The 13,658-nt window shown below is 41.7% G+C and overlaps 1 protein-coding gene across 1 annotated transcript in view; it reads right to left on the minus strand.

Moving 5' to 3' along the window:
* Positions 1 to 13,658, minus strand: part of CUBN (cubilin) — a 205,747-nt gene that overhangs the window by 126,319 nt on the left and 65,770 nt on the right. Inside the window, exon 27 of the mRNA XM_043509392.1 lies at positions 12,936 to 13,123. Within this exon, the coding sequence (XP_043365327.1) occupies positions 12,936 to 13,123 (188 nt within the window). The remainder of the gene's footprint in view (positions 1 to 12,935; positions 13,124 to 13,658) is intronic.

Below are 13,658 nucleotides of genomic sequence, written 5' to 3' on the forward strand. Positions count from 1 at the left end.
ATAACTGTGCAGAGCAGAACCAATCTCTCAGAGACCAAGATCAAAAATTTCAGAGTAGCAGCCGTGTTAGTCTGTATTCGCAAAAAGAAAAGGAGTACTTGTGGCACCTTAGAGACTAACAAATTTATTAGAGCATAAGCTTTCGTGAGCTACAGCTCACTTCATCGGATGCATTTGCAAATGCATCCGATGAAGTGAGCTGTAGCTCACGAAAGCTTATGCTCTAATAAATTTGTTAGTCTCTAAGGTGCCACAAGTACTCCTTTTCTTTTTTCAAGATCAAAAAAACATTTAAGGCTTTACCAGTCAAAAGCAAGTACTTGAATTCCACCTGGAGGGTTATTAGCGCCCAATGAGGACTCTGACTGGAGTTCTGGTTCAGCCTGCTTCTTGTGTGAACCTCTAATGCTATGGCCACCAATATTAGCTTTGCACTTTTTATACTTTTCATCTTCGCAGCACCTCACAAGAATTAATGAATTCCCATAATGCACCTTTGAGATAAGGGAAGTAGTAGTACCCCTCTTTCAGGTAGGGTGAAACATAAGGAGAGAAGTTATGTGATATGGCTAAGGTCTCAAAGGGAGTCAGGACTGACATTAAATTTGGGAGTCTCTTCCTGTCACATCTGCAGTCAAAGATTTGTTAAACAGAAGAAGCAGTCTGACAGGTAACACCTTGCTTGGGCATTCTGGGATCTTGTCATGGAAACCCTTTAGGATCCATTAGAAGGTTACTCGATCCAATGAAGGGGAAAACCAAACACTCCATAAATACAATTTTGATTGTTGATATGAATTTGGTTGAACCCTCAGAGAATCTTTAGAGATTCTTCAGAGATTCAGAGATCTTCCACAACAGCTTGGAGCTGAACTTACAAAATGAGATGCTTCATGGCAGAACAGTAAAGACCTGTTGTGTTCCACTCATCTTCTGAGGGCTCCAGAGCAACCCTAAAGCAATAGATGTAGCATGCACAGCCGTGATGCTCCCAGAAGTGATATTTTCCATGGTGATATTTTCATTTGACAAAGATAAGTATGAGGAGCAATGATTAAAGGCCATGTGGCAACCCTTCCAACTTGGATAGTTCTCTGAAAAGAAAAAACGGATAGCCCCACAAACAAAGCCCGTTAGCAGAAAACAAAAGGTAAGCCAAAGAAGACAAAATAAACAACTGAACAGTAAAGAACTCCTAAGAGGACACAAGAAATGTAAAATTGCCCTTTAAAAACTTTTTACTGATACGATCAGGAATTAAACAGGGAAAATACATTTCCAAGAGACAAATTTTCCTACAGAAGAAATAGCTCATAAGGTGTAGGTTCAGGAACCCTCACATCTGTCAGACAAAAAAAAAAGGAAACTTAACTAATGGTTCAGGATGTGGGTCACTACAATAGCTCACTGCTACACAGACATTCATCATCTAGTGCTGGGGCAGTTGAAGGGTTTCAGTGATTTACCCTGTGTGGACCACTCTGATCTCTGCCACATATAGGAGCACAAAATTAAGACTAAAGGTGTGTGTTTATGATGGGAAGGGATTACAATTACCTGTAGAGAAAAATCTCTGAGAGCTATTAATTCTATATAGTTGTAGACTGCAGATTTTGCCTGCATTTACCAACTGCTGCAGCTAGAAATATTTTTGTTTTAAATCTAGGTGTCTGTTATTTATCTTACAATTTCTTGGAAAGTATTTTAATGTGATTTATTTAATGGTTTGACACCAGAGATGAAACCACCCCAAAACCCTTGCTCCACCAGATTTTCCAGATGAGGAGAAGGGATTTCAGAAGCTGAATTTTGGAACTGAACAAAACCCCCAGCTCTGAACACAACCAGAGATTGAGGTATTTGAAATCTGATTTAAAATTTAGTAGCTTAAGCCCAAATATCAAATGTACCTACATTACTTAGCATCTCCCACTTACCTCTTTGCAGCCATCTTCTCCTATTCCCCTCCGCTTCCTCTTCCCTCCCTCCAGGATGTTAAGTTAGTCCTCCTCTCCACTTCATCTCCATCTCCATCCTTTCTTCCATGCTAAATGCTCCTGTTCCTGGATTCTCTTACCTGCACCTCCACACTCTCCTCCTTCAAACTTCTCCCCAAAGCTCTTTTCTTATGGGATTTATAAAACATATAGTATCTGTGCATGTTCATGGATTCTTCTATGCAGAGGTATTATCAGCTGGGGAGTGACTGGCAGTCTCCATTCACTTTGTGCTACTTGAGCACCAAAAAGAGAGCAGAGCAGGCCAGAGAATATGGTCCAAAATGGGGACAGGATTTGGGTATATGGCTCACCTTCTTTCTGTGTGCTTTGCATGCCACAACTGTGGGAAGCCTTCCTCTATGTCTCTGTACCTTCATTGCATCTGTTTTATTAGTTAGCCATGTTCTTCTGTAGTACAGAACAATGTGAACTCATGCAACACAAGACATGTGCAAAGATAATCTCTTTGGGATTTACATAACCTACGGAATGTGCAAATGTTTAGTTTTTAATAACAGAAGTGGTATCTGATAAAGAGAGTCTATGTTTTGTCTCGTTATCTGAGCCTGCAATACTTAACCTTGTTAAAAGTGTCAAGTTGGATTAAATTCCACGTTTTACTGTAGTAAGAATTAAAAAAAAAAAAAAAAGGAAAAGGAGGAAGAAGAGGAAAAGAAAAAAGAGGAGGAGCAGGAATTTTCATTTCTTATCCTGCCAGCATTATCATCAATTCAAAGCAAATAAGGGTGAAAAACTGGCTACACAAGAGTTCGGTGAAACCTCATTTCTTCGGTATTCCTCCAGCTTTACACTTGATGCGAGAAATTAACTGGTTCCGTTTGCAAGGTTGTATTCTTTACAGTACATTAAAAAAGTATAAAGAAATGTAAGCTGTATCTATGAATGAACCAATGGAGAAGCTGTTTAACAAAACACTGAGTATGAAGAGAGCATATCTACACAAGAGTATGCCAAGCTTGCAGTTCCAAGCTAGATAGGGAAATGTTTGCATTGTTAGATCATCTGTTTTCCTGGTACAAGGCACTAGGGATTTCAGAGTGACCTGCTTCCCCTCTCTGGTAAAATGAAGAGCACCTTAGGCTATTAGGGCTCTTACAATCACACAGCAAATTCCTGAGAAGATGGGGTTTAGGTGAAGAAACCTCCCTTGTCTTTCTGCTTGAAAAGGAAAAGAAACAGAGTGCTTGTGATGAAGCAGAAAAACTGCTCACCAGCATGGAAAGGGTTAAAAAGAGCCTTTGGGCTCAGCCAGCCCTGCTTCATTATAGCTGCAGCCAAACCCAGGCCTGGAGGGGAGAAAAAAGGAAAGAATTTGGCTCAGTACGGGACTGACTGGTGAAGAAGCAGGAGCTAACTGCCTCCTACCTGAGGGAAGGATCATTAGCCTGCCAGCCAAGGCAATCACCAGGGAACAAGCACCGTCCCTCTGGCCAGAGACTGAGAATAAGACCTAGGAGCACCCAGCCTGAGACAGAACTGGGTGACCAAATCATGGAGACATTGTGGGGTTCTGACACCACCAAACGTACGGCTGCCCTGCCTGGAGGAACCTCGGGCTGCAACTGGATGCTACTCAGGATCCACAAGGGGACTCTACTAGAGACAAGCTGCCACTACAACTTGGATTATAGGGGCCATGCCCCAAACTGATGGGACAGCAGTAGGAAGTAGTCCAGGACAGTGGATGTAGGCTCCCTTACTCAGGATCTGTGATAAATGAGAGGGGGGATAGCTCCCTTTTGTGGACACCCAGCCAGCCAGTTGGCTATGGAATCCCTCTTGGTGATTGTTCTCTTTTTGCTTTACCTGTAAAGGGTTAATAAGCCCACAGGTAAAAGGAAAGGAGTGGACACCTGACCAAAAGAGCCAATGGGAGGGCTAGAACTTTTTTAAATTGAGAAAAAACTTCCCCTCTTTCCCGGAGAACACACAGACAGAGGGAACAGGGAGCAGTTATGCTGTGAGAAGCTTAAGTCAGATATGAAAAACTATCAGATCATACCTAGAGATTGCTTATCTGAACCCCCCAGATATGTAAATAAATTAGGAAATGTCTAGAAAGACACAATCAGGTTTATTTCTTATTGGCTTGTGGACTCCTCTGTGCTAAACCCAAATGATTTTTTTTTTTTTGCTTGGAACCTTTAAGCTGGACCTCAAGAAGGTTATTCTTGATGTTTAAATTTTATAAGTGGGTTTTTTAAATCTAGCAAAAGCCTAAGTTCCAGATGTATTTTCTTTCTTTTTGTTTTTAACAAAATTTACCTTTTTTAAGAACAGGATTGGATTTTTGGTGCCCTAAGATGTTTGTGCATATGTTGTTAAATTAGCTGGTGGCAACAGTTGATTTCCTGTGTTTTCTTTCTCAGCTCTTCCCTAGAGGGGGTGTGTGAAAGGGCTTGAGGGTACCCCACAGGAAGGAATTCCCAAATGCGCCTTTCTGGTTTCAAAGGGGTTTTTGCATTTGGGTGGTGGCAGCTTCTACCCATCCAAGGTCAGAGAGAAACTGTAACCTTGGGAGTTTAATAAAAGCCTGGAGTGGCCAGTATTAATTTTTAGAATCCTTGCGGGCCCCTACCTTCTGCACTCCAAGTGCCAGAGTGGGGAATCAGCCTTGACAGGGTCCTAGGTTGGGACTTGGTGGAGTGGAAGGGCCCAGGTCCCTTTACCTCTCTCCCCCAGCCTTAAAGACTGAGGCAACTTGACCAAGCAAGGAGGCCGAAAATCAAATGCTCCAACCACTTGGCCGCCCAGCCCTCCAAGCCCCCTATAATAGTGCTCTTGTGAAGAGAACAAAATTTATGAGCCTAAGGCGGAACTTCTTGCCTTTTGCAGTACCTTGGGAATCAGAAAGACAAAGGAGTTCTGTCTCACTTTGAAGTAGTAAAGCGTTGATGGACAAGGAAGCAGGATCCCTTCTACACCTGTGAGAATTATATCCCTGAAATTATCCTCTGGCAAGAAAATCATACTCTGGAAGAATCCAGGGCTGACCTTGAGAAACCCACTATGAAGACATGGGAATCCTCTTGTGGATGATGCAACCAAATGAATGAAAGAGGGAAAAGCCCAAATTAACTGTGTAGAGTTTGGAGCCAGTTGTCCTAGTACAGACAATGACAGACCACAGATTAACTTGACTACAAGATGAGTTAATTCCTAATACTCTCTGACTGAGGTTAGACTCTGAACTGAAAAGAGCCCTGTGGTATCAAAATATTTCTGGCAGGATGGATCACTTTGGGATATCCCTAAAGACGGAGTGCCAAATCAGTTTTGATGAAGGTAGAGGGAAAATTTTGCCTCAGGAACCAGTTAACTTACTGAGGTGTCCAGTAAGACAAAATCCTCCAGCAATGGGAACAGAATCCTAAAGCCATCTGAGAGGGAGGTTGCCCTATGAATCCTACTCAAAGGAATGACAGAACTTACAGAAGTGGGCTGTGAGGAGGGATTTTGCCATTTTAGATTCCTTCCTCTGATAAGGGAATTTTAGTGGACCCACTTGAAACTTTAAAAACATCATCTGGGCTTTCTAATGTCACTGAGTCCCTCCATTCAATGGTGGTAAAATCACAAAAAGAACAAGACAAGCTCCATCATTCCTTGGAAGGTCTCACTTGTGTATCAAAGCAGGCCAGGCTCTACATTGCCATTTCCCAAGTGAATTTGGGAGGACAGAGGCGGGACATTAGAGGAGAGAAAAATTACAAACAAAGATGGATCAGTGCTGAATTTCCTCTCACTGCCAGGAGGCTTACACATTATCATGCATTAGACATGCTCACACTTCACAGTTGCCCCATTGTATTTAGTTGCTTTCCTGGAGGCAGAGGAAAAGTCACATTACTCTGAGCTGGCAGGGTGCAGCAGCTGAAGAAAATGTGCAACTAAAAATAAAGCTTTCAGAGTAGCAGCCGTGTTAGTCTGTATTCTCAAAAAGAAAAGGAGTACCGGTGGCACCTTAGAGACTAACAAATTTATTAGAGCATAAGCTTTCGTGAGCTACAGCTCACTTCATCTGATGCATTTGGTGGAAAAAACAGAGGAGAGATATATATACACACACACAGAGAACAAGAAACAATGGGTTTATCATACACACTGTAAGGAGAGTGATCACTTAAGATAAGCCATCACCAGCAGCAGGGGGGGGAAAGGAGGAAAACCTTTCATGGTGACAAGCAAGGTAGGCTAATTCCAGCAGTTAACAAGAATATCAGAGGAACAGTGGGGGGTGGGGTGGGAGGGAGAAATACCAGGGGGAAATAAGAAAAGGAGTACCGGTGGCACCTTAGAGACTAACAAATTTATTAGAGCATAAGCTTTCGTGAGCTACAGCTCACTTCATCGGATGCATCCGATGAAGTGAGCTGTAGCTCACGAAAGCTTATGCTCTAATAAATTTGTTAGTCTCTAAGGTGCCACCGGTACTCCTTTTCTTTTTGCGAATACAGACTAACACGGCTGCTACTCTGAAACAGGGGGAAATAGTTTTACTTTGTGTAATGACTCATCCATTCCCAGTCTCTATTCAAGCCTAAGTTAATTGTATCCAGTTTGCAAATTAATTACAATTCAGCAGTCTCTCGTTGGAGTCTGTTTTTGAAGGTTTTTTGTTGAAGTATAGCCACTCTAAGGTCTGTAATCGAGTGACCAGAGAGATTGAAGTGTTCTCCAACTGGTTTTTGAATGTTATAATTCTTGACGTCTGATTTATGTCCATTCATTCTTTTACGTAGAGACTGTCCAGTTTGGCCAATGTACATGGCAGAGGGGCATTGCTGGCACATGATGGCATATATCACATTGGTAGATGCGCAGGTGAACGAGCCTCTGATAGTGTGGCTGATGTGATTAGGCCCTATGATGGTATCCCCTGAATAGATATGTGGACAGAGTTGGCAACGGGCTTTGTTGCAAGGATAGGTTCCTGGGTTAGTGGTTCTGTTGTGTGGTGTGTGGTTGCTGGTGAGTATTTGCTTCAGATTGGGGGGCTGTCTGTAAGCAAGGACTGGTCTGTCTCCCAAGATCTGTGAGAGTGATAAAGCATTACTCATTCATGCTGGGCTTTGCATGTCTTCAAGTAAACCGCCATTTGGTTGGTTGCATCCTGAGTCACTTGGTGTCATTTACCATCTGAGGTTTATTTCAATTAGAGATAAGGTAGCCCCTTAACCATTAAAAACTTACCACAGTACTGAGTTTTCTCCTCACTAGTGTGGTTTCTGTTCTGCTTTCCAACAGTGGTTCTAAATATACCCAACCATCTGAGGAGCTGAAGATTAAGGCTATTTGGAAAAACTATTTGAGCACAAATCTCCTCTTGGATCGTCAAAGCAGATCTTAACTGATATTCTGCTCTCTCTAATTGTTCAGCTCTGCCACTGAAAACCTGTTCATGCAGTGAAAGCAGGATACCACCGGTAAGAACTGCCATGGAGAGCTGAGAAGAGAATTTGCCTTTATCCTTAGAATGCCATACGGAGGAACTTCTACTGATGAATTGTAAATCCCTGTAGGTATATTATATGTAGATAAGTTTGATTACTGCCAGCTTGTGTGCTAATGGCTTTCCAGATGCCACTGCAGTCCAGCCAGAAAGCTGTAATTTAATGCCTGACTAAAGAACCCGGATGAATATATTTCATCTATCATCTGTTTCCACAGGGTGATGTGCTGCTGGTGATACTTTGCAATCTGTGTGACCACAAACTGAGCCACCTTCTGGGTTTGGAGAATTCCTGGTGCCTTTTAAAAAGACAGATATATCACATGATAACTCATATGTCTTGGGCAACTCCCCCCAGCTCCAATATGGTGTTAGCTTATTTACTGGTTCAAATTAGGGAAGCAAGTAAAACTAGGGCCAGGGGAAAAAAAGTGTTACCTCTTTTCTTCTGTGTGTACCTTCATTAGAAAAAGAGGATTACTAGTTTAGTTCAGGCAACCATTATCAAATCATTATTCCCACATGGAGAGAGAGGATATTATGGTGTATTCCTGGAATGTTGCTGTGGTAAAAACATCCTGTTACCAAAAAAGGAAATGAAAGAGTACTCAAGAACAGCTTTCCTGTGAATGAATGTACTCATTTGCTGGAGCCTACATATTCAGGTCCAACAACTGGTTGTGAGCAAGGTACCTCTACAGGATTTGTTGATGTGGTGAGGAATTCTGCACACACACCCCCACCTGGTTCTGGAGCAGCAGGAGGACTACTCTGTGCTTGCTACTGCAGACTCATGTCTTCAATAGCCTTCATGGCATGGGGGAGGGCGCGCCAACTGTCGACTGGGGAGGCTAGCCTCCAGCCCCACCCCTTCCGTGCCCCCCCCACCGGAGCCCAGAGCCCCATCCCCTGTGGCCCCCCCCAGGCTAGTGCCACCAGCACTGGAGCACCGGGAGGGTGTCCGGCTTGGCCCCAGCCCGAGCTGTGGCCACAGCACAGGGGGAGCCACAGAGCAGGAAGCGGGCAGTCTGAGGGTAGTGTGAAAGCGGAGCCACACCTGGCTGTTTGGGGAGGCACAGCCTCTCCGAGCCTATGATACCTGTTGCCCATGCTCCATGGAACATATGCATCACCACTACACATGCAGGTTAGCCAATGGATATGCAGAGATATAGATCTACTATCCTTTCCCATTGTGCTATTGCAGACATCAACTAGTGCTCTACAGTGCACAGAGACTTGCCTTCATATATGAACAGCCTGAATCCTGTCCCCTGCACATCATAACTACACTGGTTCTGGTGCTCATCAAGTATTTTTGTGCCTTTGGGAAGAGGTGGGCAGGCTTTTCCCCCAGGATCATTACAAGCATATGCTAAACATGTTGGACTTTAAAGCGAGGGGTAAGTGCTGTGAGTACAAGAAAATAGAGGTAGTTTGCCTCTGAAGGACAGGAAGACTAGAGGTTTTCAAATCATATTTTTCTTGGATAAGAAGGAAGTGAATTTCATTCCTATTGCTAGACTCAAATCTCTAATGCAGTAAAATTAAATTCTCTTTATTTATAAAAGAGTTTTGCCACTTTTGAGCCTATAATCTGTCACACTAAATAAAGTGTAAGTCAATAAGTAAAGATAGAAGAGTAAACTATTTCTTTCCTAGGTTAATGTCCCTAACCTCACTGGTACAGCATTCTGGCTATTTTTCCCCTTGAAAAGATTAATGCTAGGTTTTAAATCCAAGTCACAGCAGGAAATATAATTACAATCTAATTCAACTAGTATTAGTGTCACATCAGAAAAAATAAAGCAGGTCTGCTACAAGGTACATGCTTATAGGTGCTGGAACTAGGGGTGCTGGGCACCCCCTGGCTTGAAGTGGTTTCCAACATATACAGGGTGTATAGTTTGGTTCAATGGCTCTCAGCACCCCCATTATACAAATTGTTCCAGCACCCCGTATATGCTGTATCCACACTGTCACCACTTTGGTACATATAGCTGCTCTGATTTCTCAACAACTAAGCTGTAAACCCTCTGAAAAATGTCAGGCAACCTCTGAGAGTTACTAAGAGAGAGCCAATTTCCACTGCCAGACCATGAAACAGAACATGCTGCTCATTTGTTCAGGAAGTGCTCACCCAACATTAATGTTAGAAAATGCCTGGATAAAGTCCATCAGTCTGATTCTCTCCTGCTTTGTACGCACTTACACTATGCAGAGTACTTACAGTGCTTAATTTGTGCCAGGGCTGAGCCCCAGGACGACCTCTAGGCTTGACAGTTCATAGCCCCAGCACCTCTGGGGGTCAGTTATGAAGGTAAAAAAATTGTGAGAGCCCCAGTACCTAATTGCTTGAGCCCCAGCACATCTTTCATTACAAATTAAGCTCTGACTAGGTCTAAAATGCCACAAAATCAGAAGGGTGGCATTTTACCCCCACTTAGTACAGATGTGAATGCCTATGCAAGGTGCAAAGCTGTGGAGAATCAGGCCCCATGCAATCCAAACTCTGAGTCATGCTCCTTCACAGAGCTCTGTTGGGGATGAGGTGGGTTGGCTCGACCCCAACGCTGGCCAGTGCCTTCAAGGCACAACCTGACTCAAAAAACATTAGCATCCAGTGATCAAAGGAGAGAAAGAAAAGGGAAAAGCAATGCACTAATGATTTCTCATTATCTCCATGTGATTTCATTTCAGCTTGGCTCAGTCATGCATTTAATTTGCACTGGTTGATCCCTGATCACCTGGGCACTGTGTTAGTGCATTCTCAGCTATACACTTAGGGTTTTGTTTTTTTCATCTAGTTGATGACAGTACTCTAAGGAACCCACAGCCACTAGAAAGCAAGTGCAAGAGTTTTCTTTCTTTGCAGGCCAAGAAGCAACTAGTGAAGCTGAAAGTCCTCATTATATCTAGTTACCAAACAAAATACAGCTCCTATCCCAAGTCTTTGAATCATGATTTAAATATTTTAGCCACATTCAAATGTGGAATTGAAAAACAGGCTCTTCTATAGTTTGGGATCTGACCTGGGTCCAAAAGTACAAAGGTGTGATAGGATTCAGAGATCTGTATCTATACACATCCCCCACCTCCCCAATACCTCCCACATCTCCTCACACACATATACTCTTCCTCCCCAGAATTCAAAGGTCTGGTTTTGGTCCATTTATACATATTATGAATAAATTCCTAATCTAAAACACATATTGTAAGTCACTCTTTCCTTACACTGACTCTTTAGAGTGACTCTATTCTTTTATTTCCTTCTGCAGTTACATGGTTTCTGGAGTGCATTCTCTATACAGATGAGTAAGGTTTTTGCTAGTGTACACCTATATATGTTAACACAAAGCCTATTTCAAATAATAATAATAATAATAATAATAATAAATAATGAAATATCTCTGCTTCTTCAATCATCTGGAATATACACCTGCTTTTTAACCAGTGTTATTCCTGGTTGGTCCCTCTGGAGCTTTCCTTTTTAAATGTAATAATAACATTAGCATTTTGCAAAACTGCAACATCTGTTCCACCCTAATAATTATGAGGCTTTATTCTGATTTAATTCTTTCTCCCCTGACAAAAAGAAGTCAGATTCAGCATGGATTTCAGCACAGGAATACCATATATACACAGTCTGCTCAGAAAATCAGTGACACACACATTCCAAAGCATTCTCCCCTTTCCCCTGTATCTCATAGATCTCTGTAATAATGTCAAAATATTCCCCTTTTCACAATTCAAAGGGTGACACAAACATTACTTGATTTCCTAACTCATTCATCCTTGTTCTCATTTTACATATTGGCACATATTTGTATGCCGCACAGCAGAATGAAGACATCTTTTCCATATCCAGGAATCGTAATTTTAAATGACATTTAAAGACAGACATATTTGTATTATGACAAAAAATAATTCTTTTGATTTCCCTCAAAATGATCCTTTCCTCTAAAGTGTCTAACTGAACTTTGAATTTTTATGTTTCTGTTTTTTGCCTCTGCAACTTGGCCACCTCTTTTGTAAATTAAAGTCTCTTTAATACAGTTCTATGACTATTTTCTCCTTTATTTTACCCTTTTTAGTAAATTCATTCAATTTTTCTTTCATCAGAAACAAACTAGAAATTATTAAAACAAAGGACACAGTTCCCCACATCCACACCACCCCCTCTTCCTCCCACCAACGTGTTCTATTTCTATTTCTTAAAATAGAACATGTTGGTGCCCATCAAGCCCTCTCAAGTCTGGCACTATCAAGCCATGGCTCCTGGAATACTGTCTTCTAGCAGCCACCTTTCTCCTTGAGGGCTTTCTACTGTGCTCATGGCCCCTGCCCTTCACTGATCAATGGCTTAGACATCTTGGGATTTGGCAGTGTGATTTCTCAGCTTGGCTCTGATGTTTCCTTTTTGACTTGGCCACAAAACTTTTCAGGTCTTAACTGACTCCTGATAGTTCTCAGTATCTTTTGTGGTCAGCAACACTTCCTTGCTTACCTTCTTTCTGCTCCTGTCTCCTACAGGAAGACGTTGGAATCAGAGTTTTCACCAGTTTATTACCAGTTTTTCAACTATGAAAACTGGCACACCAAATTGACAAGGATGTAGGATATTAAGATGGAATGGACCAACATGCCTAGCAGAGCTGTCACCTGACTTTCAGGAAGACCAGCCTCCAAATCACTAGGTATGCCCAAAAGAATACTATGAACCTTTAGATATCCACCACTCCATTGTCAGCTTCCTGGCTCCAAATAGCTATAATACCATTAGAAACTTTGGGATATAGTCCCTTAGAGTGAAATTCTTCCCTATGCAAAGCATAAGTGGTGAATAAGTGCTTTGTGTTAGCTCCCTGTAAAGGGCTGAATTGCACTTTTAGAAAGGCAAAAAGCCTTAACACATGCTGAATTTGAGTTTAAGACAACCCCTACGCAGCAAAACACTTTAGCATGTGTTTAATGTCAAGTCAACAATACTTAAGCATGTGCTTACAGCCTTTGCTGAATAGGGATACACAAACATGTACATAAATGCTTTGTTGAATTGGTACCATATGTTATATTGCCCATGTTAAAATAATGTTAAGATGTACAACTAATTTTTGCAGTGAGTATATCTCTAGCTCATACAGTATCTTGACCAGGCAGAAAAAAGCCATGTCATTCCAATAGCATTCAAATACCATAAGGACACGTTCCCTTTGGAAACTGATAAACCGCCAGGTTCACTTAAAGGTTCAGATTCCATCTTCTGATGTTGGATGTTCACTAGAGTTCAAAGTACTACAAGACTAAAACTGATAGACATACAGGTAACAATTACAGTTTCTTCACGTGTTCTTCTAACAAAATATTTCTAATTTGAAAAAAATGAGGGCATACTGTATTTCCAGTGACTATTCTCCATGAAAGGAACTGATTTACATGTGGTCTGGAATTTGGATTCATACCTTCAAATAGTCCAGATCACAGTTTGGTCCTTCTTCTACATCAAAGGATGTAAAGCTGTAGTTAAGTGTATTGCCAGTTGTAGTTTGGATGGTCCAGCTGCAGTGTTCATTTAGAGGGTAATTGTTTGGATAATTTAAACTTTCCAAGATGCCATGGCTACGGTTGGCAATCACTATTCCTTGGCAAACTGGAAAAAAAATACAGTAATAAATTATACTTTGTATACTGCTTTCCATCCCAGGATCTCAAATTATCTACAAATACTACCGAATAAAGCCTAATAATACTGGCACGAAGTAGGTATTATTATGCCTGTTTTACAGAGAAGGAAATTGAGAGAGAGAAGTGATTTTCCCAAGGACAAGTAGGCACCAGGAACAAAATCCAGATATCCCGACTACAAGTCATTCTTTACAAGCATATCCTTCCTCCGAAAGGTTTCAGAGTAGCAGCCATGTTAGTCTGTATTCGCAAAAAGAAAAGGAGTACTTGTGGCACCTTAGAGACTAACAAATTTATTAGAGCATAAGCTTTCGTGAACTACAGCTCAATGCATCCGATGAAGTGAGCTGTAGCTCACGAAAGCTTATGCTCTAATAAATTTGTTAGTCTCTAAGGTGCCACAAGTACTCCTTTTCTTCTTTCATGGGGAAATAGTTTTACTTTGTGTAATGACTCATCCATTCCCAGTCTCTATTCAAGCCTAAGTTAATTGTATCCAG

Source organism: Dermochelys coriacea, chromosome 2 (assembly GCF_009764565.3).
Source record: "Dermochelys coriacea isolate rDerCor1 chromosome 2, rDerCor1.pri.v4, whole genome shotgun sequence".
NCBI classification, from domain to species: domain Eukaryota; kingdom Metazoa; phylum Chordata; order Testudines; family Dermochelyidae; genus Dermochelys; species Dermochelys coriacea.